Below are 24,421 nucleotides of genomic sequence, written 5' to 3'. Positions count from 1 at the left end.
TCCATCCATCCGTTCATTCGTCCATTCGTCCATCCATCCATCCATCCATCCTGCCATGCATTCATCCATCCACCCAGCCATCCATCCATTCATCCATCCATCCAGCCATTTATCCATTCATCCTGCCATCCATCCATCCATCCATCCATCCATCCATCCATCCATCCAGGCATACATTCATTCATTCATTCATCCATCCATCCTGCCACCCATCCATCCATGCAACCTGCCATTCATCCATTTATTCATCCATCCAACCATCCTGCCATGCATTCATCCATCCATCCATCCATCCATCCATGCATTCATCCATCCATCCAGCCATTTATCCATTCATCCAGTCATCCTACCATCCATCCATCCATCCATCCATCTATCCATCCATCCTCCTCAGGGCATCTCTGCAAAGAATACCAACCAGTTTATATTTAGTATTTAAAATTTGAGGTCAGTTTTTGTTTCGTTGACAGTGTATTTATTGTGCAGAAACCTGAAGAGTTTAAATGACTTCAGTAATTATTCATCGAGGATTTTAGGCAATAATGGGATACTTTTACCACATAATTTGATGCAAAACGCAAGCTAGAACAGTTCACTTTGTGCTTTGACAAGGTTTCTGTCATAGAGCTCTAGCAGCAAAAGTCATCATGCACAGTAAAGATGAGAAAACTATTTGTTTACATTCATAAATACTGCTACCTGCAAGCTGCAGTCACAGATAAAATGTTTTTCTTTGGCTACATCATCATAAATATCTTTCTTGGAAAAGTCTTTTTGAGGGTTTCTTTTACGTTCTGACTCAGAGATAATCGTTTCATTCAATTTGCGAATTGAAAACAATCCCTATTCTGACGTTTCAGAAACTCTTTCAACCTTGGAATGTGAACAATGCATCAAAAGTAAGAATTTGTTTGTCCAGCAAAGGATGTTATCTGATTCGCTGCTTTCCTGAGCAGATGAACTTGGTTGATCTGCTCAGGAACTGCGCTGACGTATGTGTGACAAACGCTCAGGTTTACGAGCCTCCTGAGACGTTTCCTTTCTGCCATGCTGGAGGAGCAAACGCCCGCCCGAGCCCGGCACGCATCCTGAGCAGTTTCATCTCGCAGCTCGGGAAGACCAGCTGGGTCACGTGACTGGGGACTTCCATTGTAAGGCGAGAGGCAGGAAGCGGAGTGGAAGCCAGGCCTCTCAGCGGTCTCACTCAGCACCAGGCCCGGAGCGAGGCCGAGTCACTGTCAACAGGGACAATAAGGGCAGCGGCACATTGTCCAATGAAAGGGGGGGACTGCGTGTGTTTACGTCCTGAGAATTTCTCCCCGATGGCCTGAAGGTGTGCGTGGAGGAAACAGAGGCAGAGCGGAGGAGAATGTGTTACTTCAAACATCGGTTTTCACGCAGCAGCAGACAGAAAAACCTTGGTGCGGCAGAAAGTCAACACGAACACGTGAGGAGTTGGCTCGTTTCGATAAAAGGTGCCCAAACAAGAAATATCAAAACCTCCAAAACGTACAAATCAATACCATTCATCTAGAATAAAAAGTCTACTGTCATGCTCTTTCAATTTTTATGAATGTTTATGTAAAAAAAATATTTTTAATGTCAGTCTGTGTCCTAATCTATACAGAGAAATACATTTAATGTCCAAAACGGTCAGAGTATTCAGTGTAACGCTAACTTTAAGATGCCAAATAAGAAAAAAAAAAAGAAGCCAGTGTTGGACTAAATTCACTTTCTGTACATTTAAGGTAATATCTCACTTTGCTGTGACTGCTGACAACTAGCTGGCAAACAGCATTCATGAGGGAGACGTCTTCCAACGTCTGCGGGGCTTCTCGTATGAATCACAGAGGCCAACAGGTTCATCGCCTGAGAGATTTGTGCTCCGAGAGTCTTAGCTGACATCTCAAACCCGTCTCGACAGCGTTAAGAGATGTATTTTAACACCCAAGTTCTCTGAAAACATGACCAGGTCTAAAAACCACACCGGTGATCAAAAATCATTACTGGAAAAACTGGAATCTGCATTTCAAAAGTACACTTCTGTCCATTCAAATATAAATGTGGGGGCAGAGGCAGAGATGGGTACAAAGCGGGCAGAGGTGGGTACAAAGCGGGCAGAGGTGGGTACAAAGCGGGCTGAGGTGGGTACAAAGTGGGCTGAGGTGGGTACAAAGCAGGCAGAGGTGGGTGCAGAGCAGGAAGAGGTGGATACAAAGCGGGCTCAGGTGGGTACAAAGTGGGCTGAGGTGGGTACAAAGCGGGCTCAGGTGGGTACAAAGTGGGCTGAGGTGGGTACAAAGCGGGCAGAGGTGGGTGCAGAGCAGGAAGAGGTGGGTACAAAGCGGGCTCAGGTGGGTACAAAGTGGGCTGAGGTGGGTACAAAGCAGGAAGAGGTGGGTACAAAGCGGGTAGAGGTGGGTACAAAGTGGGCTGAGGTGGGTACAAAGCAGGAAGAGGTGGGTACAAAGCGGGTAGAGGTGGGTGCAGAGCAGGAAGAGGTGGGTGCAGAGCAGGAAGAGGTGGGTACAAAGCAGGAAGAGGTGGGTACAAAGCAGGCTGAAGTGGGTACAAAGTGGGCAGAGGTGGGTACAAAGCAGGCTGAAGTGGGTACAAAGTGGGCAGAGGTGGGTACAAAGAAGGCAGAGGTGGGTACAAAGTGGGCAGAGGTGGGTACAAAGAAGGCAGAGGTGGGTACAAAGTGGGAAGAGGTGGGTACAAAGCAGGAAGAGGTGGGTACAAAGCAGGAAGAGGTGGGTACAAAGCAGGCTGGGAAACAAAACAACGTCTAAGAACTAGAATACAGTTTTGCCAGCCCTGCACACAAAAATGGCCTCGATTCTTTAAAACTGTCCTTTCAAACCTCAGCTGCTCAGCTCACTTGGTTCCAAACACTCAAAGTCCCTAAAGAAATTTCCTGTTTTCTTATATTTTTAGTCTCCAATAGTTGCAGCTCACTGAGATCCCACCAATAACCATCCGATGACCCGTTTTTCTTGTTGCTGTATTCATGTTCGTCAGGAAACCTCACCGTCAGACCCACGGGTTGTTTTTCACAGATTCGGTGCTTTTGCTTCCGTCAGCAACATCGACTGGCATCTGTCGCCAACGAAAACCAGCATTTTGATTTCTGAGCGGTCTTGAAAATAAAAAACAACTAAAATGTTACCATAAATAAGGAGGAACCACCAGCCCAGCTTTCTTGGTTGACAAGATTCTCACTAATCCTGTCAATACAGATAATTTGAGGAGTTCATTCCCGCTAACGACGCCGCTAAAGACCGCCAAATCTGCCATCGGAGGCAGCAGAGGGATGGCGAGGACGGGGGGCGGTTTGCTCGCGGCGCTTTCAGCCATATATTGCTGTAAATAGCTTGATTCCTGACACACAGCAGCACAGCTTTTAAATGAAAAGGAGTGAAATCAATAAAACTCTGCGACGCCAAGGGCAAAAAGACAGCAGCTCCTCTAACACAGCTGCAGAGAAACAAAGAAAGATGCATTATTGTTATTATTATTATTATTACTACAAGTTAGAGAAGTTCTACTTTATGTTTTATTACTGAATTATTGCATTTTCATTTCATTTCTTTGTAATGCAGAAGAAAAAGAAAAGTTAGTTGCAGCTTTTTGTTTTTTTTTTAGTCATTTTTAGCTGTTTGCTTTAAAGATTTTAATACCTTTGGGAAGATGGTTTCTGATAAAAGTAATATATTTAAAATTTTACAGTATGTTTTTTTTATACACTTGAAAGTGTTTCCAGTTTGAAACTGAACCGCCTTAAATCAGTTATTTACTAATTTAAACCTAAACAGTTTAAATTCTGATGAGAAAATATATAAATATTAGTCATTTTGAGTCATCTGACTAAACAGCAGAAAATTATAATTGATCTTTTAAATAAAAAGTATTATTTTATTGCAAAAAAATCTAAAATAACTTCAGATAAATTGTCATTTAAAAAACATTTAGCTCCCTTTGTTCCCCTGAAATCAAATCTACACTAAAAAAATGTTTTATGTATCGTATCATTTCCTGTTTTTAGATGATTTTGACTAATAAATAGTGAATTATTTGCATGAAATCAGGATGTTAAACATGCATCACCTTCATTCTCATCACAGTGAATAAAACCACCTCAAATATTTGATTATTTGCAAAAGAAAAGAAGATTATATGCATTTGGAAATTTAAAAAACATTAATCAGAGTTCAATTCTTATTAATTTAAATGCAAATAATAGTTCAAGCTGCATTGATTTTAAATGTGTAAAAATTCAGACAAACAGAGAGACTAAATCCCCTTTGAGAGGAATATTCTGCAAAAAAAAACAATAACTAGCTCATTAAAGTGAATCAAACCTGAAGTTTATAATAAAGAACTAAAAAAATTTACTTGAATCTGTTCAAACCCAACCTGAGAATCCTGAAGCTGAAAGAAAATCCATTTCACTGCGGTTACATTCGCCGCCTTCTCTTCTTTACGACCCCATGTGCGTTTACAACAGCGTGGCTTCGCTCCAAACCGCACCGCTCCGCCGCCGCAACCACAGGAAGCCCGTAGCGTCCTCGCTCATGCATAATAAAACACGAGAGCATAAAAACCTCCGCTTCTCACATCGAACGAGCCGCCAGGTGGAGTTTGGAGCGCCTTCGCCCCAGCTGGGCTCGTCTTCCTCCCGTTTACCTTCTTGTTTGGAGCAGAAGTAAATATTTATCACCATTTAAGCAAACTCACCCTGACTGGACGCAATAAACATGGCCGACTGCGCAAAACGATCACTTTGCAGCAACCTACGGATCAAGCTGTTGGTTTAAAAGAACGGGATTCTGTATCTGGAGGCGGCGACCTCCTCGGGTCTGACCTGATGTAGCTGTCCTGCGGCGGGATGGACTCCTGGAAGAACTGGAACTGGTACAGGTAGAGGACGACGAGGTGGCCGGCGCTGAAGATGGCCATCAGGACGCACATGCAGCTGAAGATGAGCGTGTTGAAGGTCCGGCACAGAGACCACCAGGTGCACAGGAACAGGAAGATGGAGAAGTAAACAAAAGAGGTCAGGGAGGGCAGCATGATCCCTGCGGACAAAAGACAAACAAAAAGAAACCGTGAACAGAAGAGCGACGGTAAATCAGACTGCTTTAACGAACTTTAATCGAAGCCGCTTTAATCCTGTTTGCTCTTTTAAAGCTTCACTGTTATCCGGAGTTTCTGCCTTTTCTCCACTTTGAATGAAAATCTGGAGTTTGTTAACAAAAGATTTTAATCCTCTGCAACAGTTTCGTTTCTTTCTTGGTTTCCAGGCGTCTCTGACGGCCTAAAATCTGACAGTCAGGAAGGCTGCGCCACAGAAAGCTCATACAGTAAGGAACAAAATCCGCTCAGATTTTCTCCAAAAAAAAAAATGGATGGTTGACGGGTTCCTTAAATTGAAAAATTTCCAGAATCTCTTAACCATTTGCTGCTCGTTTACCTATGAAAACAGGTCAACAATGGAGACAATCATGGAAGAAGTCCGTCAGTTTTTGATGTCTTTTGGTTCGTATTTACGCTCAGAAGTGCTTTGTTTACATTAAGTGCAGACCCACATGTCGGAGCTGCACATCAACACATCTGGAAAACTTTAGGAGTAAACTCTGTCAACCTGCGCTATTTGATAAAGTTCAGGGCTGGTTTTTTTTATGTTTCTATGTCTGATTTCATAGTTTGCCTTCATTCTTTCTCTGCAGAGACTAATTCTCTCTCATCAGATTCTGCTTAAAGAACGATGATCTTTATATCCGTCCCAAACTGCAGGTAACCCTAAAAAACGACGTCAGCTCCTCACCAAACCGCAAATTAATTCCTCACGGGTGTTTCTGCTGATCTTTGACGCCTATCAGGCTCGTCATTAAAAGGATGCGGTCTGTTCTGTGCATTTATATCTGTTCAGCATCAAAACTCTCAAACAGATCCATATTTACAGCCTGCAGCTGGAAGTCAGACGTTAATGTTTTCGCTCGTGTCTGTGCGTCCGTTCCCAAAGTCCCTCCTGAATCAACAAACGGATTTTAATGAAACACGAGAAAAGGAATCATCGCGTTTGTGTCTATTACTGATTAGCTTTTGGAGTAAAGACGCCCAGCACAGCTTTGCAAACACAAACGGCTGCAGTTCAGTGAATTTTACAGACATGGAGCTGAATTTTGGAGTCCCTCGCGATGTAGCGTGATTTGGCGGATAACAATGTTTTCAGGGTTTGACCAAAACGGCAACAACGGCAAACCCTGCGCCGACAGGAAGCGGGCGATAAGCATCCCTTCTCGCTGCTCGGCTGCTTTTCCTTTTCTATGAAATAAAGAGCGTTGATTCTTAAAAAGCTCTAAATGTTTTCCTCTGGCAGAAACTTTGACTGTGAGCCAGCAGCACGTCTGGCATATTTATTATAATAATTGTAATTATCAGGTCAGGTTATGACAAAAAATCACTTTTTTTTTTAAATACTTAACACAAGCAAACCTCAACTAATTAATTAAACAGAGGAGATTCGGTTAAAATCCGAAGGAAGGTGAAATTTTCTCTATTTTTTTTTTGAGTAAACAAGGTTTTCCTTTATAGTATAGTAAAAAATCTGTTCACACCTATGACATGAGGCACTTCCTGTACACAGCTAACAACTAAAGATAATAAAAAGGTTAAATAAACGTAGTGAAAGAGGACAGTGGGACCTTCTGGGATCTTCGGGACAATCTGAAACAACACTGGGAAAAATCATTACGTCCAAAATGCCGCCTGTGATCCACTCGGCGCTTAATGGAAAGCTCTTAAAGACGTTTCCAGATAAACCGAGAGCGGAGCTGAGATGGAAACTGATAAAATCGTAGCTGCTCTCCGCAGGAGGAGCGGCTCAGACGGCCGTCAAAGTGCTGAGGAAAGTTGCCAAGGCAATTAAAAGGACGATGTACTTTTTAAGAACCTATCGAGCGTTCCGTTCGTTCGGGTTTCACGAAATTAAACGCCTGTTTCGGAAAAAAGTGTGGCGCCTTCAACAATAACCCACCATTTCCTGGAATGTGTCGGGACGACTGCTTGGCTGTTATAAAACCGTCGAATAAACGTTGAAAGTGAAACATTTTCTCTTTCAGAAATAAAATAAAATTCCCATCATTCTCTGATGGAATGAATATCGCTTTAAACTGAGAAACGAGTTGTAGTCGTTTTAATCAAACCTTAAAAATAACTTCATGTCACCCGTGTCAAACTCAAGGCCCGCCAACAATATATAGTTTTAATTTCTGTATGATCAGGTTTTTGTTGATGGCTTATTTTTAAAAATCTGTTTTAATGTTAAAAAATTCATTTAAAAGTTGAGTGAGGCGTAAGAAATGACTGCTAATGATGAGCCTTTTGAAGTTTGATCTATTTGTCTGTGTTAATTAAAGTCTGTTTGCTCTAAATTCTGTATAATCTGTAACTGGGAAAAGGTCATTGATATTTCTATATGAATGATTTGACATAATACATCTAAAACCAATTAATTTATGTAATTTTTAATAAATACTGATCGTGATCGGCCCTTGGCTAGAACCAAATTTTTAATTTTGACCCCCTTGCGTCACCGGGTTTGACCCCCGTGCCTCATGTGATATCAGAGTATGTGTTGAGGATGACTCTTAGCTACTACCACATCGAATTTCACCTCAATATCTGTGAAACTGAGCGAGTTAGAGCCATTTCTGTGTGTTGTGGCGGCCATCTTAAACTGGACTTTTTCTAAGAGTTAATCAGGCCAATCAATAATTACTTCCTGAAAGTTTCATTAAAATCCATTCATTCATTCAGGAGATATTTTGCTAACAGACACACATGCACAGCAAAAACACTATCGCCCGCCAACAGACATGCAGAAAGTCCCACCTGTCATGCCCAGCAGGACGGTGACCACCACCTTCCCCGCGGTGGTGATCAAGTTCCCGATGATGTCCTTCCCCCTGGAAGCCACTTCCGCCACCAGCCGGAGAATCTTCATCTTGGCGCTCTCTTTGACCTCCTCCTCCTCCTCCTCCTCCTCGTCTTCCTCCTCCTCCTCCTCATCGTACAGGTCGTCATTGTCCTCGTCCTCCTCGGCCTCATAGCCTGCCTCCAGGTCCTCCTCCAGCAGGACGTCGTCGTCCAGGCTGGGCTTCTCCTCGTCCTCCTGCAGCGGGTGGAGCACAGAGACGCTCAGAGCTCTCCGTGGTGCTGAAACACCGCTTCACGCAGGTGGGGGTTCGCGAAACAACCCGTCTATCTGCCGTCGTGCGCCACAGAACATTTCAACATATCTGAGCCGAAAGCACGTGTTGGCTCCACGTCCAGTCCACTCGGGTTTCCGTTAGCAGCCGTGTCCCTTTTCTCTACAGGCTCAATAAAAACAGAATTAAAAATAAAACCTAACCTGTTCAGGTCGGCGCATAAAGCTCCAAACAACCAGAGAAGCAGGCTGTTTAAATGCTGTTCCAGTCGCAACATCGGCCATTGTAGATTAATTTCTGGTGTTTCCCCAGTAATGGGGAGCCGTGCCATCTGGGCCAGCCGAAGCACTCAGAGCGAAATGTGGATTTAATTAAGACTGAGTCATAAAGAGAAGGCAGGACCTGCCAGAGGATGAAGGCTGTTTTCCAAATCATCAACTCGCACATGAAAGGTTTTTTTTTATTATTATTATTTTTAATTCAAGCTCCTTTTCCTTGCAGGCCGTGAGGCCGAGTGCGAACGCTGCGCCTCAGCAGCTGTTTTAGTCGCCGTTTTTATAGCTGCACGACACGACCCGATAATAATTAAACCTTATCGGCTCGGCGCTGCTCGTTCATGAACATAAAGCCTCCAAAGGATGCATTTAAACATCCGGTTTTACCTCGACGGATGGTCAGAGGACTGAGGGGGTTCGTAAACAAGAGACGGGAAACAGAATGAAGACATTTGTGCTCAGAAAAAAAAACTATTTCAAGATTTAAACAATAAAAGCGCGAGGACAGAGTTAACGAATGTTTACTACGGAGTCAATAACAAGAAAACAAATGGGAGGAAACCCATAGATGTTGAGTACGTCCACAGCTGCAACGCCGCGTATTTTATACTGAAAGCACCTTCGGGAAGTTAAGATCATTAAGACGAGGTTCTACACCTCAAATTTAAACAACAAAGTTTAATACTGACCAGATTAAGAAGCTAGCAGCAGGTTTGAGCTCCAACATAAAATTTCAGAGCCTTGGGGAACGTCCAGTGGTAATAATAATAACATTAATAATAAAAACATTTCTGCTTTAACATACACGTAATAATATGACACCAATGTAAAGGTTGAAAAATCTGCACGAACCTCTGTGAACATTTTGAGACAAGTTGTTTTATAATACGGTAAAAATCACCTCTCTGTCTCAGCTCTGCTCTGACTAGCCATTAACTCGTTAATCCAGTCAGAACGAAGGCGGCGTATGACGTGCATCGACAACTACGCCTTCGTTATTTTTAATTATGACCTTCATTGAGCCTTTAAACAACGGTCTAGTTTTCGCCACTCCTGAAAAAAAAAAAAACAATTTTATGTGTGATCGCTTCCTGTTTGGACATCCGGGTTCCCATAGCAGCTCTTATTTTACACTTTTATTGACAGTTTTTTCATATTTTTGTGTAGCTGCAGCACCGTTTCATAAGGAAACTGTAAAAATGGATATTAATTTTTAAATAAGCTTAAAAAATTATAATAATCTCATCATTTTAAAGCTGCCCTCCATCTTTTAGTGGCGTTAAGAGACTCTTCTAGCGATGAGCCTCGACAATCCTTGTGTGTTTTCAGCTTTAAACTCGATTCCTGCAAACTGAGACCGTTCGGAGAGCTATCTGCAACAGGTAAGACACTGACTGTTCACAACTTTTCCACAGAAGTCCGCTTCAAAATTACGACACGACAGAAACAGCTCAAGAAAAATCTTTAAACGTTGTCGACAGAAAGATGATTCTTAAGTTTGCCAGTCTGTCACAAGAATCCTCGGAAAGCATTCATTTATTATTATTAGTAGTATTTTAGGTATAAGCTGTTTTTAGGGAAATTTTAACATATTCCCACACTTTAAAGCCCTGTTGAGACACTTTAAAAGACACCTACAAGCTTATAGTCCTGAAATCTATGAGAAGTTGTTTACGTCTGAGTTTTATGATGTTTGGAGAGACTTCCTCCTCATGTTTATGGGAACATCATGATAAATGTTTACTCTAGACGTGGATTTTGTGAAAATAAATGCCTCCGTGGAGACGAGACTTCCAGATGGTTTGTCATCATCCACACAGCAGCCAACATCTCTGAGGTTGTTTCAAACAAAGACAGAAACCACGAGTGAATTGGAGATAAAGTTTGGATGCTTCTTTAAACAAAATTCGCTCCTCGTTGTGTGATTGAGGCTCCTCTTCGACGCTTCCCTGCAAAGTTTAAAATGTACAGAATGAAAGGTATATTTGTGTTTGATGCAGTCAAACGCAGATCAACACGGGCGACAAAAAAAGGAAATAATGCACTTAATTCTGGTAGTTTTAGCCTCTGGTTTGAGTAAAAACATGATCGTTAATCCTAAAAATATCATTTCCAGAAGAAAAACCAAACACTTGCAGTTTTCTTCTTATTAAGGATTCATTATTTTTTATGTCATGTACATCTTCCCTGTTCTCAGAGCTCATTATATTCCATCACACGTCCTTCTAAGGATGGACAGACGGACGGACGGACAAATGAGACCCACTTGATCCTCCGCCTCGAAGTCCGCGTTGTACTGCGCCATGTCCTCCGGCGGCCTCTTCTGGACCAGACTGCGACACAGCAGCCAGATGGCCAAGCCGGCGATGAACATGCCAATGTCCGGGATGAACACCCGGATCCCGTTCCCCGCGTCCGCACCGATCACGCTGCAGGGAGGAAACAGAAAACAGAGGAAATGCGCTGACGAAAGACGGACCGTTTCCTGAACGAGGCGTTTGGAGTCATGCGGGATAAAAGATGTCAACTGGAATGATCTTGTGATGAATATTTGTCATATTATAAAACAAGAAAACAGACTTTTATTGCCGTTTGCAGCCAGAGGCGAAAGGGGATTATGATTTTGCCCGTGTTAATGTGTCCGTTAGCAGAATATCCCATGAACAATTAGACGGATTTTAATAAAACCCTCAGATGCTAATGACAAGATGGCCGTCGCAGCTAAGTCAGATTACCAATCACCAAAATGGCTACAGCGCCAACCGATTTTGCAGACATTGTGATAAACTTCGGCGCCGCAGCAGCTGGGAGAAACTTAACGTTCGGAGTCAACGTCATTCAAGATGGCTGCTGCAGCTAACACGTAAATGGCTTCAACTCGGTCAGTTTCGCAGAAATCGAGCTAATTAGCAAAGCATCTGAAGCGCGCACAGGTTGACATTTAGGCTCTGAGAACAAACGCTGCGTCTCTGAGGAAACGAGCCCGTTCGCGTGAAGCCATGGGAATCTGGAGGTTTTTTTCCGCTCCCTAATTGTTCTTTTATTACGTGTTGAGTTTTATACGAAGTCCCACCCTCTGTAATAAAATCAGGCCTGTAGCTTTCAAGTGTGCTGCTGTTTACAAGTGAGTGAAATTCCATTCAAACCAAAAAAAACATGAGAAAGTGAACAATTTAACCCCAAAAAAACAACATGTTTACTCTTTGAAATAAGGCAGCCGGCTCAATCAGATCCCTGTTTTCCTTTTTATCACCAGCCACTGAAGGAGAAGGGCGGGCGATAATGTTTTTGCCTCTGTATATGTTAGTTTATCTGCACCATCAGCAAAATATCCCATGAGTCACTGAACAAATTTTAATTAAACTCCCAGGAAGTAAAATGAACGTGCAAATATGACTGGTTCACTTTTAGAGCCAAGATGGCCGCCGCACAGAGTAGCTGAGAGTCATCCACAACACACACTGTGAGCGTGACGTCTTCAGATGGTGCATGACGTTGTTTTTAAGGTTTGAGGTAACGGCTACAGCTCCGTGTTTGATGATCTTAGGCTAAAAGGTGGCGGGTGATATGCATTCCTTTAAGGAATGAAAGGACTTTAATCTAATCTGCTTTAACTGAACTAAAAGGAAATTTTAAAGATGTTATTCCCGCCTATATCCGCTCCAGTTCAGTAATGAAGTGAGTAATTAAAAGTCGGTATTTTCGTCGCATTTCTGGGAGCAAACAAAGCTTTTGCAACATCTGCGTTTCGATTTGTCAGCTCGCTTTTAAAAAAAAAAAAAGGAAAATTTCAAAAGGTTCGTCCTGAAAAGCGTTTGAGCCCCGTGACCCAGACTGCGGCTGTCCCGGGTGCGTCAGCGTCGGGCTCCGCAGAATCCCCGGCGATGCCCTCGCGCCGCCCCAGGACACGTTTTATGAGGTGTCATGATTGCGTCTACAATTACAGCAAATAAAAACTGTCCTTGAAATGACTAGCAGGTTTCTAGAGCGCTCTTTTAATCATCCAAACTCATTTCTATTTCAGTTTTACAGCAGATCACGCTTCTTCCTGCGTTTGGCCACCAGAGTTTGTTTTTTGTTTTTCTTCCTCCACGCCGAGGCTCCAGGTGTCATTAAACGCCGTACGATGAATTAAAAATGCTGTTTCAGGAGCAGCAGAGATGCTTCGGCAGGGATTTTTTTTTTCGTTTTGGCTCTCAGGCGAACATGAAGCTTGTTAAAAAGGCAACAGGTTGAAAACAGACGGAGTTCGGCTGCAGGAGAGGCTAAATCCAAGCGAGGACGTCTGTTTGCGTTAAAAACAACAACTACGGCAGCAGATTTACGTCACTCAGAGACGATTACTTCACAATCCAACACCGACAAACAAACAAACAAACTTATAAATGATGCAACAAAACCATAAAATGTGCAAATCAAATAGAAGTTAACCTAAACGTTAACTTGTGTTAAAACTCGAATCCTGCGAGTTCGCCAGCTCACTGCCAGAGGCCACAAAGGACCCAGGTTCACTGAGACCCTGGACTCTTCAGTCCTGATTCGCATCAATAACCCGACCAGCTCTAACTAGACTCCGCCTTCACTTTCAGCAGGGCGTGAAAATAAAGAAAAACATCAATATAAAGAGATTAAAATATGTATAGTAATACCTCATATTACTGTGGAACGTTTCTACGGTTCAATTCTGAGGAAACCAAAGACAAAAGCAGCAGCTGTGAATCCTCTGCGCGTTTCCTCTGCAGCCGGCAGAAAAACGAGGAGACGCCGTTCGTACGCTCTGAGTACGACCGTCCACACAAACGGGCAAACGCAGGAGGGGGAGCATGTTTACGGCCCCACTTTCCTCCACTTCCTGTCAGCGTAGTGGCTCCATCTGGACATCCCCGTACGGCGTGGAGACAGACGCAGAAAAAGCCTCGAAAGGTAAGACCTGCCAAGGCTGCAGAGAGGCGTAACTGGGTTCAACGTTCGCCGGAGGGTCCACGCGGGGACGGGGTTAGGAGCCGGTCGGATCGGGACTCCTGGTGGTCGATGGATTTAGGATCCGTTGCTCACTGTGCCTGAATTATACGTTACGGTTAAAACGATCATTACTCCACGGACACTCAGATCTGTGAGCGTTCCTCGGAGCAGGTGATGGAGGTGACTCTCAGCTACCACCGCGCCGAATTTTAGCTCGATATCTGTAAAACGGACGGAGTTAGAGCCGTTTTTGGACTGGAACCTGGAAGTTGAAGCCTAACCGAGTTCACAAATATTTGTAAACAAACAGTGATGTGGCAATAAATACCATAAAATCTACTGTTTTATGCTCTAAACTCCCAAAAATAGCAACACTAAATGTATGCAGCCAGTTTCTCACAGAGATTTTATGGTAAAAATATTTCAGTATTATTAGTAGATATAATCATTTACTGTCTTACCTCTCAAAGCCAATCTGTCGTATAGATTTCTCCCACGACGAACCTGGACAGAAACAACAAAAGACAGACGGAATAAATCGGCAAACTGTTTTTTTTTCCCCGCCCAAAATCTGTTTTCACACATAGATTTTTTTGTGACCATGACCTTTTACCCCATGATGCTGAAATCAATAGGGATCATCCCAGACCCACGAGGTGTCCAGCTGTGCAGTTTGACATTCCTATGTTACACGGTTGCAGAGTTAGAGAACCAATAAGGTTTTCAGAAAGGGGTCACCTGTGACCTTGATCCTACACTGCATGACCTTGAAATCAATAGTGATCATCCCTGACCTATGAGGTGTCTAGCAGTGCAGTTTGACATTCCTTTGTTAAATGGTTGCAGACTTAGAGCACAAACAAGTTTATTGAAAAAGGGTCACCTTTGACCTAGACCTTAGACCCCACAACCATGGAAATCAATAGTGATCATCCCTAGCCTTTAAGGTGTCTAGCTATGTAGTTTGACATTGCTACATTACACAGTTGCTGAGTTAGAGCAGGAATAAGGTTTTTGGAAAGGGGTCAACTGTGACCATGACCTTTGACCCCATGACCCTTGAAATCAATAGTGATCACCCCAGGTCTGTGAGGTGTCCTTTGTTGCACAGTCGCAGAGTAGGAGCTAGGATAAGGAATGGTCCACAGACAGACGGACGGATGGACAACACAACACCACGATACGTCCCGTTTTCTGTCCGAGACGAAGACCTCTGAGGAACTTTGAGGAACTTTGGGGAACCCCTGAGGAACTTTGAGGAACTCTGAGGAACTTTGAGGAACCCCTGAGGACCTTTGAGGAACTTTTAGGAGCTTTGAGGACCTTTGAGAAACTTTGAGGAACCCCTGAGGAACCCCTGAGGAACCCCTGAGGAACTTTGAGGAACTTTGAGGAACCCCTGAGGAACCCCTGAGGACCTTTGAGGAACTTTGAGGAACTTTGAGGAACCCCTGAGGAACCCCTGAGGACCTTTGAGGACCTTTGAGGAACTTTTTGGACCTTTGAGGACCTTTGAGGAACTTTGAGGACCTTTGAGAAACTTTGAGGAACTTTTAGGCTGTGTTTCCACGTGTTTTAGTGGTTAATCAGTTCCAGGGATTCAAGTCAAACCCTTTAAGAGGACAAAGAAGAATTTATCGTCGTTTATTCCACAACCAGAAAGAACGGAACAATCTGCACGTCTGGACGCTTTGTCGGCGCAGAGGGATGACTAATTAGGTGCTAAACTTCACAGAAAAGAGGTTTTCTGCTTTACAAAGAGCAGAGAGGACGGAGCTGATGTTAAATACGCTTTTGGCACAGAACGGTGGACAAAACGCTCCATCTGACCGAGTTTATCTGCAGCTTCACCTCCAGGCGACTTCCAGCTGCTTTTGTTAAACCGTGCAGGAAATCTTCACTGTCAGAGAGAGACAGCTGGGTTTATTTAAAGGACAATAAAAAGAAAAGCTTAGTTCGCGAATAGGTGGTGATAAAACCATAAAGAGGCTGAAAAAAAAAACAACAAAAGACTGTAAATAAACTGAAAGTCGTCGTTTGGTTGACATATTTTTCTATTTTTTTTTGAGGATCCTAATAAAATGTCTGACAGGCTTGGGTCAAAAAAATAAAAATATGTGAAGATAAAAGAGCGGCTAAAAGGTCAAACTTTGTGCTGCGAGTTTTTAAACTGTAGTTTAATCTGAATTATTTCAGATAACTGCGTGAACAGCAGAAATGTTTTCACTCATTTAAAGGAAAGACGAACACATCAAACAGAAATGTTGTCTTTTTACCTTTTAACACTCTTTGCAGGAGTTCTTGACATTTTAATGTTTTATTTGAGCGTCGTTCTGTGAGCGCGGCGTGCAACTCTCCTGCAAACCCAAACAGCTCCCCTCAGAGTATCGAACCTAAAAGGACACCAAATGAAGCGGACTGTACCTTTTTTTAAAAACGTCAGCTTCAGTGTCTTTAAACGTTCCTCATTTCTGACTAATCAGTGATAAAAACCACTTTAATATCAGTTTTATTTCTGCAGATTACATCAGAAAGTCCAGTTTCCAAACCTCTAAAATCATCCAGGATTGAAGGAACTCGGACTCCGGTGGGCAAACAGAGAAGACGGGTCAGAGGTTGGGCATTTGAAAGGGCAGGAAACATCTGTGGAGGCATGACTAAACACCGACGCCGAGCACAGATACTCCCACTTCTAAGAGCTCGGAGGAGTCGGACGGATGGGCTTATCAGCGATGACCAGGGGTCAAAGCCGAAACAGCGGCGGCAAGATCGGCCCAACGCCGTCGCCCGTTCACACGCGGAGCGAGGAAGCACGAAACTCAAATCCCCGAATACACAAGAAGCAAAAACCAAAGAGGAAAAATATTTCATGAACCACTGGATGGACAGTAACGAAAGTCCCGGATGATGTCCCGGAGATTCAAGATGGCCGCCACGAGCAACCGAATACAAAAATGTTCTACAGGTAGTGAGCTCAAATTTGGCGTGGTAGTAGCTGAGAGTTGTTGACAACGCATACGTCAAGCACTAACCGATCGAGCAAGGTCTGTTTGAAAAATGACACCATTAACTGCTGGAGCCAACTGTGTTTGTCTGTTAGCAAAATATCTCATCAATCACAGGATGAATTTCAATGAAAATTTCAGGAATTAATCACTGGATGTGCATCTAAAACTGATTAACTTCTGGAGTCAAACCAATTAAAGATGGCCGCCACAGCCAACCGACCCCAGAAAACACAAAAATTATGATAACTCTGTCAGTTTTACAGATACTCAGCTATAAATTGGTGTGGTAGTAGCTGAGAGTCACCCTCAACAGATACTTCAAGCACGACCATATCGCTCATGAGATCACGGTTAACGTCATCGTGCGAGGTTTGACCGAATCGTCCCTAACTCCGCCCCTTCTCAGTCTGAAACTCCAGCGGGAGAGGCGACAGGCGTTCCTTCAAATAACGCCCGTGATCAAGATAGCCGCAGGAGAATATCAGAGGCGAGTCTTTCTGAATCGTATCGAACACGGTGCCTGTTGGCGGTAAACGCAGCCCCTTCCCGCGCCGTGTCAGCACGAAGCGTCGGCTCATCTGGTGACCAGTCGCTGACCCGCCCCGGAGGAGTTTTTGTTTTTCTGAGGAAGTTTCCTGTCGCTGCGTGGGTATCTGGCTGCGACCAGGAGGGTCTTCAGTGGGAGGACGATCGTTTCGCCGTGAAGGACTCCTTGTTTATGCGCCGCTGCCAAAAGGAAAAGGCTCTTAAAGAAGCCAAATACCAGATATAGAAATCTGAGATAAGACTGTTTCTCACAATGGAGTCGGCTGATGAATGAGACAAACGTCCGACTTCCTGTTGGAGTCAGAATATAAAAATAAAAGCAGCTCTGGGAGGTGAAACCTCAACAATAAATAATAAAAACATAAGTTTGTACGGATGAAGTGCATCCTGGACTCTTGAAAAATGTCGCCTTGTGACACATTTTCATCCTGATTATTTGATTTTGAATATTGTGCAAAAAGACTTAAACCGTTCCTCGTTAACGCCAGCTCGTTAACCTCTGGAGTCCGGCCAATTGCTCCGGCATGAAAGGCTGCGGGCGATATGCATTCCTTCAAGGAGCGCTGCGCTTTTAGTTCCTTACATTTCTTATAGTTCATTAAAGTCGTCTTAATCAACCGTTTTCAGACTTTCTGAACGTTTTTTTTAGGGAAATCTGCGACTTTTTTACTCATTTTCTGTCACCTTCAGTCTAAAAAAGGCTCAAAAACTGAAACAAAGACAGTTTTGTGGCGACACGTAACTGACAAATCAGCAAAATATTTACTTTAATGTTACCAGCTTGACATGGAGACTTAATTTGCTCAAATTTCTTGGGTTAAATCTATGAAAAATACCAAAAATGAGAGTTTGACGGGTAAAAAGCAGCACTTGTGACTCCCACACAGCTAGTTCCTAAAGACACGACACGATTCGTCTGCTGCGGATCGTTTTTAAGTCCTCAGTTATCCAACAACTTCATCTTATTTAAGGAAAAACTGCACAAAATGGCATCATGCTCAGGTTAAAAAAAAAGAGGAAAATAAGTGGGAAAAGTAGCTAAAGTCTAAAAGAAAGCTTTGATCAAAACCACAAAGTTTGGCTCCTTAAAAAGCAAATTAAAGCGACGTTTTTGTCTTTCCTTCCCTGACATTAACCCTCTAAATCAAAGCTAACAGATGTATTACCTAATAGATAAAGCGGAGAAAATAAAGTCGGATAGATCAGACTTTATGGGGTTCTCAGGCCGGCGTTTTGATCTGCCAAAAGTCCACAGCCCCCGAGAATCCAGTCATAAAAAAATCTCCCTGAGAGCTTTTTTTGTTTTAGTTTACCCTCCCTGAACGGCTCGTGTGTTTCGGCCCGAGGCAGCGAGGTTTCCTCAGCTCTCCGAGTTGGCCGTGACTCGGCTGAGACGCGTTCGGACCTTCGGCGCTTTAAGACAGAGCTTCCCGTCGAGCCCGAAGCCCAGCCGGTCACACCTCACATAACCTCTCCTCGTTTTTAGTTTCTCGAAGCGAGCCGATTAAATTAAGGGGCCGCGGCTGCGTTCCGACTCCTCGCGATGTCACCAAACACAGTTTTTCCAGACGTTCCAGACTCAAACGGTGCACCGGATCGAAACCTTCTCCTCGGGCCGTGAGGCGGCCACACCTCCTCAGCTGCAGAGATCAGAACCTGACCTGTGTGATGAATGAGACACACATGTGGGCCCCGACACGAACAAACAACACATCCCTCCCCCACCGCCGCTGCCGCCGCCGCCAACGTCTGCAACCATCTGTGAAACACTGAACGAGATGTCTGAAGCCTCGTTTAGAAATCTGCCTGCAGCTACGTCTGAGCAGGTTTAAAACATGGCGGCTGCAGAGACGAGACACTTCCTGGCGTCACCCTCGTCGTTTTTAAAAAGCAGGAAGCAGCAGATAAATGATTCCACTCCTTTTAACACAGACAGATGCAGCATCACCTTAACGAGGAGGACAACTAAAGATCCAGCTTGGATCGTCTTCTATGCTTGTTGGGGAAGAATGAGACTTCCCATTTCCTTATTTTGAAGATATCAAAACAAAAAGAAACAAAAAATGTCAGTTTTTAGGAAATTTTTAGTCATAAAACTAATCAGGTTTCCCCTCATCTGGGCAGAAAGTAAAGACAGGGCTGAAAAATAAAAGCCTTCAGTGGGTTTTTGACATGATTCTGACCCATTATTCCCCTGATAGGTTGTTTAATTCAGCTTGATTCCTGTAAGAAACAGATCTGCCTGTTTCCAGTCAGCCGGCTGTACGTCGCCTCGACCGGCCCGGAGGCCGCGGCGTACTCACAGCTGAAGTTGGAGGAGATGGAGTTCCCGGCCAGGAGGCTGTTGACGGTAATCTGATAGATGACGTGGAGCAGCAGGAAGGACACGCTGGTGAAGCAGAGGGACTGCAGCAGGCGTCCTGTGTGGCCTGCGGGGGGAGAAACAGAGAAAACAAAAAGGATTTTTTACTCGTTTGCTTTCCGACAGAGCAGTTTATCCGCTTTCCGAGCTGCGCGGCAATAAAAAAAAAAAACTGGTATTCCTGAGGTTTTTCTTTTTATTGTAGCCGTCTCGGGGCCGATCGAGGAATGTCTCTCAGGACGGACAGCTGTTTCCTATTCGGCATCACGTCGATCTGATGCTAAACCAGCTGGGACAGAAACCGAACCGGATCACAGCGCGGATCCCGGCGAAAAACGCCGAGCCAGCTTCGTTTCTGTTGGGGAGTCAAATAAACATTCTGGTGGACCGCAGGGACCTTTGGTTCATTATGAAACGGAGCGGCGCCAGCCTCCGCACGTCCTGCGAACGGCGGTCTGAGGCCTCAGAGACCCCGAGGGTGACTAGAGCTGTGTTCTCCTGTGGCGCAGGTAGAGAGCAGACCGGATCCTGGGGGGGGGGGGCTGCCACAGCTGCTCAACACATGGCTTTTTTACACAGCGCCTGCAGGTATTTGGGATAATTTCAGGAGCTGTTATGGCGATTATTCCCCACCGCAGGATGTTTCAGACCTGCTCTTATAATAAAATTAATAATAAAATAAAATTTGTTTTTGAGCAAAACAACAAATAGCAGCTCTGTTTCTATCCTTTTAGTTTGATCAAACTGTCATAAATATCCGCATATTGTGGTCCAGCAGTTAATCGCACGGCAACGTTTCCATCCCGTTAAATTTACTGCAGGTTTTAAGAGCGGGCTGCAAGAAATCCTGGTGAAGGTGAGGTTATTAGCGCTGCGCCTCGTTCGGCTGGGGGCTAACGGTAACGTAACGAGCGCAGCAGCACAACATGTTTGTCTTATTAGACGTGAGAGAGAGAGAGAAATATTTAAAAAAGCACTAATTTCCCCTCTTTTCATTTCCCCGAGCTTCCAGAGGGAAAGAAAAGGATGCTTGTTCAGTCATGGGAAAAAAGAAAATCCGTTTCTTTTTTTTTAATTCTCTGGTTTTATGCATCTGGACGCATAAAAAAAATAAAAATCTGGTTCTAAAATTTGACAAATCGAACCTTCCACCGTGTCTTTATTTATGAAACAGGAAGGAAACAAACAGAAGCGAACAGGTGTGTCGACGCAACGCCAGGGTGGAAAGACATCAGCAATGACCTCAGAGAAGCAAATGTCGCCGCCCGTCAGTCTGGGAAGGGTCAAAGGTCATTCCCAAACCATCGGGAAGGATTTTAGGATGGTTGCCGGTCTTCCCGGGAGAAGACGTCGCAGCAAACTCACCCCAAGGTCAGACCGTGCGGCGCTCGGGGAAAATCACAAAACCCACGAGCTCCATCTCAGATTGATAGGGGTTCCAAAAAGTCCCCTTACCCTTACAACAACAACCAATCAGAAGCCTCGGTAGATAAATGAGAACTCTCGTCCAATCGGTGGTGGTGCTACAACAACGGCGCTCGCTTGTTCAAAGATGGCTGCCCCCGCGGATCGACGGGCTCCTAGCATGAACTCCTCTGTAGACCAAAAGGTTCTGGAGTCAGACGCGAGGCCGTCTGTCCGACAGCTGAAGCTCGGACCAAACTGGGTCAAGTCGCGTCAAGCCCAAACCCGGCAGCTAATCTACAACAGAACGGCCCAAAAATGAAAGAATCGAGGAGCCGCAGCGGTCCGGTCAGATTCCAGAACCTCAATCTGACCGAACTTCAGAGAGCTGAGCAGAAACAAAGGTCTGCAGACCTCAATGAACTGAACCAGTGTTGTAAAGAAGATTTCCTCCACAACCACGTGAGACAGAAAACAACTACTGAGAGCTGCTGGATTACGAGATGGACTTTTTCCCCACACAGCTTTTCCATTTTAGCTTCATTTTTGTTTAACAAAAGATGACATGAGGTTTTGTACACTTACGTTTATTTGTCAATGGAAAGTTTGAGGCATTTTTTTCTGGATCCAAATTGGCTCCGAAGCTTATAAATAATGGGTTGACATTGTGTAACAGAACATTTTTGTTGTCTTACGGCCGTTTGCGTCGGGTGTCCCTCATCTAAATAAAAAAAAAAATCAACATTTTTGGTCCCATTCAGTCCCAGAGCGCCCTCCTGAGAGCGAGTTTTATTTGCTTATTGAATAGGAGGCATTGTTCGGGTTTTATAGTTGCTCTTTTTCTGCCGTCAGTTAGAAAATTACCCCCGCTGACAACAAATACTGCCCCATTAAATGACTCAGGTCCCAATGCAATTTATCCAGCGGCGGACTTGACTTCACAACGCAGTGGGGGGGGGGCAACCTCTGCCGAAACAGAAACCGGAGAAACACCAAATATTTAGACTAGTTTCTGTAGAAGTTCTAAAGCCGTCCCCTTCGGGAGCCGGTCGGGTCAGAGGTGGTTGTAGAAAACACACGGAGCTTCACGTTACGCTCCTTAAACGCTCTCTCCGAATGTCAGAGCGAGCCTTCGAGGGAGATTTAAACGTGAAGCTAAACAAACAAACGGCGAGGCGAGAGAAACGTCGGCTGCCTCCGGCTGGGGGAGGAGCGTCGAACCCAGACGGCCCGTCGGCCACGCCGCACCACGCCACGCCGCACCACGCCACGCCGCTGCGGCTTCTTTAAGGAAATTACCACCGATGAATTATTCACGTTCCAACATTTGGTTTAAATTAACTTCACGGGTCCACCTTCTGCGGGGGCTTTGTGATCGGGAAACAGACCATCAAACCGGAGCGCCAAATTCTGATCAGCCTCTTTCCTGACTCCACTTAAAACCGACCGCCTGCCACGCCTTCAGGGAATGCATATCGCCCGTCGACTTTAAGGTCAAAGTTTTAGCCTAAAATGTTGAGAAATTAGAGTTGTAGACATTTAGATCAAACCTTAAAACTCAGCTGCGTTAATTTTAGCTCAGTATTTATAGGACTGACTGAGTTGTAGCCATTTATGTGCTGGCTAATGTTGATTAGCTGTGGTGGCCATCTTGAATTGGACTGACTCCAAAAGTTGATGAGTCGTAGATGTACATCCATTGAGTATTTCCTGAAAGTTTCGCTCAAATCCACCAAGTGGTTCATGAGATATTTTGCTAACAGACGAAAAAGGTTTGACTCAAACTATTTATGCTAAATCTTTGAGCAAAGCTGCTAGCTACTAGCACTCAGAGTATGTGTTGTGAATGACTCCCAGCTACTACCACGCCAAATCTTAGTTCAAAACCTATAAGATTGACTGACTTATGATCATTTTTGTGTTTTTTAAGATCAGCTAGCTGCGGTGGCCATCTTGAATCAGTTTGGCTCCAAAAGTTAATCAGTTGTGGAGGCGTATCGAATAATTATTTTCTGAAAGTTTCGTTCAGATCCACCCAGTGGTTCGTGAGATATTTTGCTAAAAGACGGACCACAACAAGTACTATGCTCCCCCAAAGTGTTTTTCCTTCATTTAAAATGTTAATTATCGCTGTTATTCTGAACTTCAAAGCAGTTTGAGTGTCCGGAACCGGATAAAAAACAAAATCAGCCCTTCGTTCAGCAGCTTTTATCGCTGGAGAACGTCTGACACGGTCCGAGGCCGCGGGTTCTTTGGTTTTCGGGTTTTCTGCTTCAGAACGTCGTTAAAATAAAAACAAAGCATGAAGATGTAGAAAAAGCAGCTTCAGGTCAAACTTTCTTCATGAAAACGAGATAAAAACGCTGCTTTTATGAACTGTTTGTGACGTTTTCTGGGTTTAATTTTTCTCATTTCTCCACGGGAACCTTGTCGCAGATCAGAAACTCGACGTTTTCTGTTTTATTAACTGAAACCGTTTTAATGACTCAATTGTTTGAACAGTTTTTAAATCCTCGAACCCGAGCTCGGCGGGCGATAAGCATTCCCTTCTCTGGTTTAATTCACTTTTAGTACATTTAAAGAAAACAAGTTCAGCCTTTAACCTTCCTGTTACAGAAAGCCGACACCGTTTTATTTTATTTTATTTATGTTATTTTATGCCTTAGATTTTACTTCATCCCGGCTGAAGTTTTTGTTACAATCAATTTGTTTTTAAAGCTCCAAACTTAGTTTAAATTTTAATTAACTTAACGTTAAAACACCTGCTTCCAAAGCTGCGACGACTACAAAAACTAATTTGATAAATACAGATTTTTTTCCCGTGGATTCTCTCAGAGGTTGGTTTTGTCTCGGGGCTGCTGCCGAAGGGCCAAACGTTTCGTTAAGAACTCGAGTCCGGGCGCTGAGGAGACAGAAAAGTTTTTGAATCGTTAAAAAAAAAGAAAACGAGCAGATAAACGCCGATGCAACTGTTCGAGTGGACATGTGGCTGAGGCCTCTTCTCTTTAACTATTGATGAGGAGGTAAGTGGTCCACTTTCCCTCCTCCTTCGTCCCCTTTACTTCCTGATTGTTATTTCAGCCGGAGCCGAGGAGACGAGGAGCTGAGGAGACGAGGAGGCGAGCTGGGACGGGACGAGGCTTCATGTATTATTAACGGCTCCGGGAGGTGCGCCGCTCCAGCAGTTTGCGGTGGAGGCAGCGAAACGAGCGCCGCATTCATCACCGGCGAGGCGAGCGGCCGCCTCGGTCGCTTCCTAGAAACCACAGATGGTGATTTACTCATCCTCACGTCCCGGGAGAAGGGCCCCGGGGCCGGTTTACAAGCTTCGATAACACGTTTCTGACCCAAAACAACAAAAAAATACCAATTCCATCAAACCTCGTAAATACAAGACCTTTGATTAGAGCTCGAAGTGCGACTCTCAGCTACTACCACGGCAAATTTCCGTGGCCCCAGCCTCGACCCCGTCCCTGACCTTAACCCCAGCTTGACCTGGCCCGCGACCCTGGCCTCAACCTCGACCCTTGCCTTGACCCTGGCCTCGACCCTGGGCCTCGACCCTGGCCCTGGTCTCAACCTCGACCCTGGCCTCAACCCCGACCCGGGCCTCGACCCTGGCCTCGACCCTGGCCCCCGCCTCAACCCCCA

At 44.4% G+C, this 24,421-nt stretch overlaps 1 protein-coding gene across 4 annotated transcripts in view; it reads right to left on the bottom strand.

Annotated features, from left to right (window-relative positions):
- Positions 1-24,421, bottom strand: part of LOC108232904 (piezo-type mechanosensitive ion channel component 2) — a 94,157-nt gene that overhangs the window by 59,444 nt on the left and 10,292 nt on the right. For all 4 annotated transcript variants that reach the window (XM_037981830.1, XM_037981832.1, XM_017411020.3 and 1 more), the window contains exons 3-7: positions 19,308-19,433; positions 13,912-13,954; positions 10,755-10,917; positions 7,897-8,176; positions 4,865-5,078 (exon numbers count right to left, since the gene is read on the bottom strand). In XM_037981830.1, coding sequence (XP_037837758.1) covers positions 4,865-5,078; positions 7,897-8,176; positions 10,755-10,917; positions 13,912-13,954; positions 19,308-19,433 — 826 coding nt within the window. The remainder of the gene's footprint in view (positions 1-4,864; positions 5,079-7,896; positions 8,177-10,754; positions 10,918-13,911; positions 13,955-19,307; positions 19,434-24,421) is intronic.

The sequence above is a fragment of the Kryptolebias marmoratus genome, linkage group LG20 (genome assembly GCF_001649575.2).
Source record: "Kryptolebias marmoratus isolate JLee-2015 linkage group LG20, ASM164957v2, whole genome shotgun sequence".
NCBI classification, from domain to species: Eukaryota; Metazoa; Chordata; class Actinopteri; order Cyprinodontiformes; family Rivulidae; genus Kryptolebias; species Kryptolebias marmoratus.
Note: the sequence above shows the minus strand (reverse complement) of the source record. Positions and strands in the feature narration are given on the sequence as shown.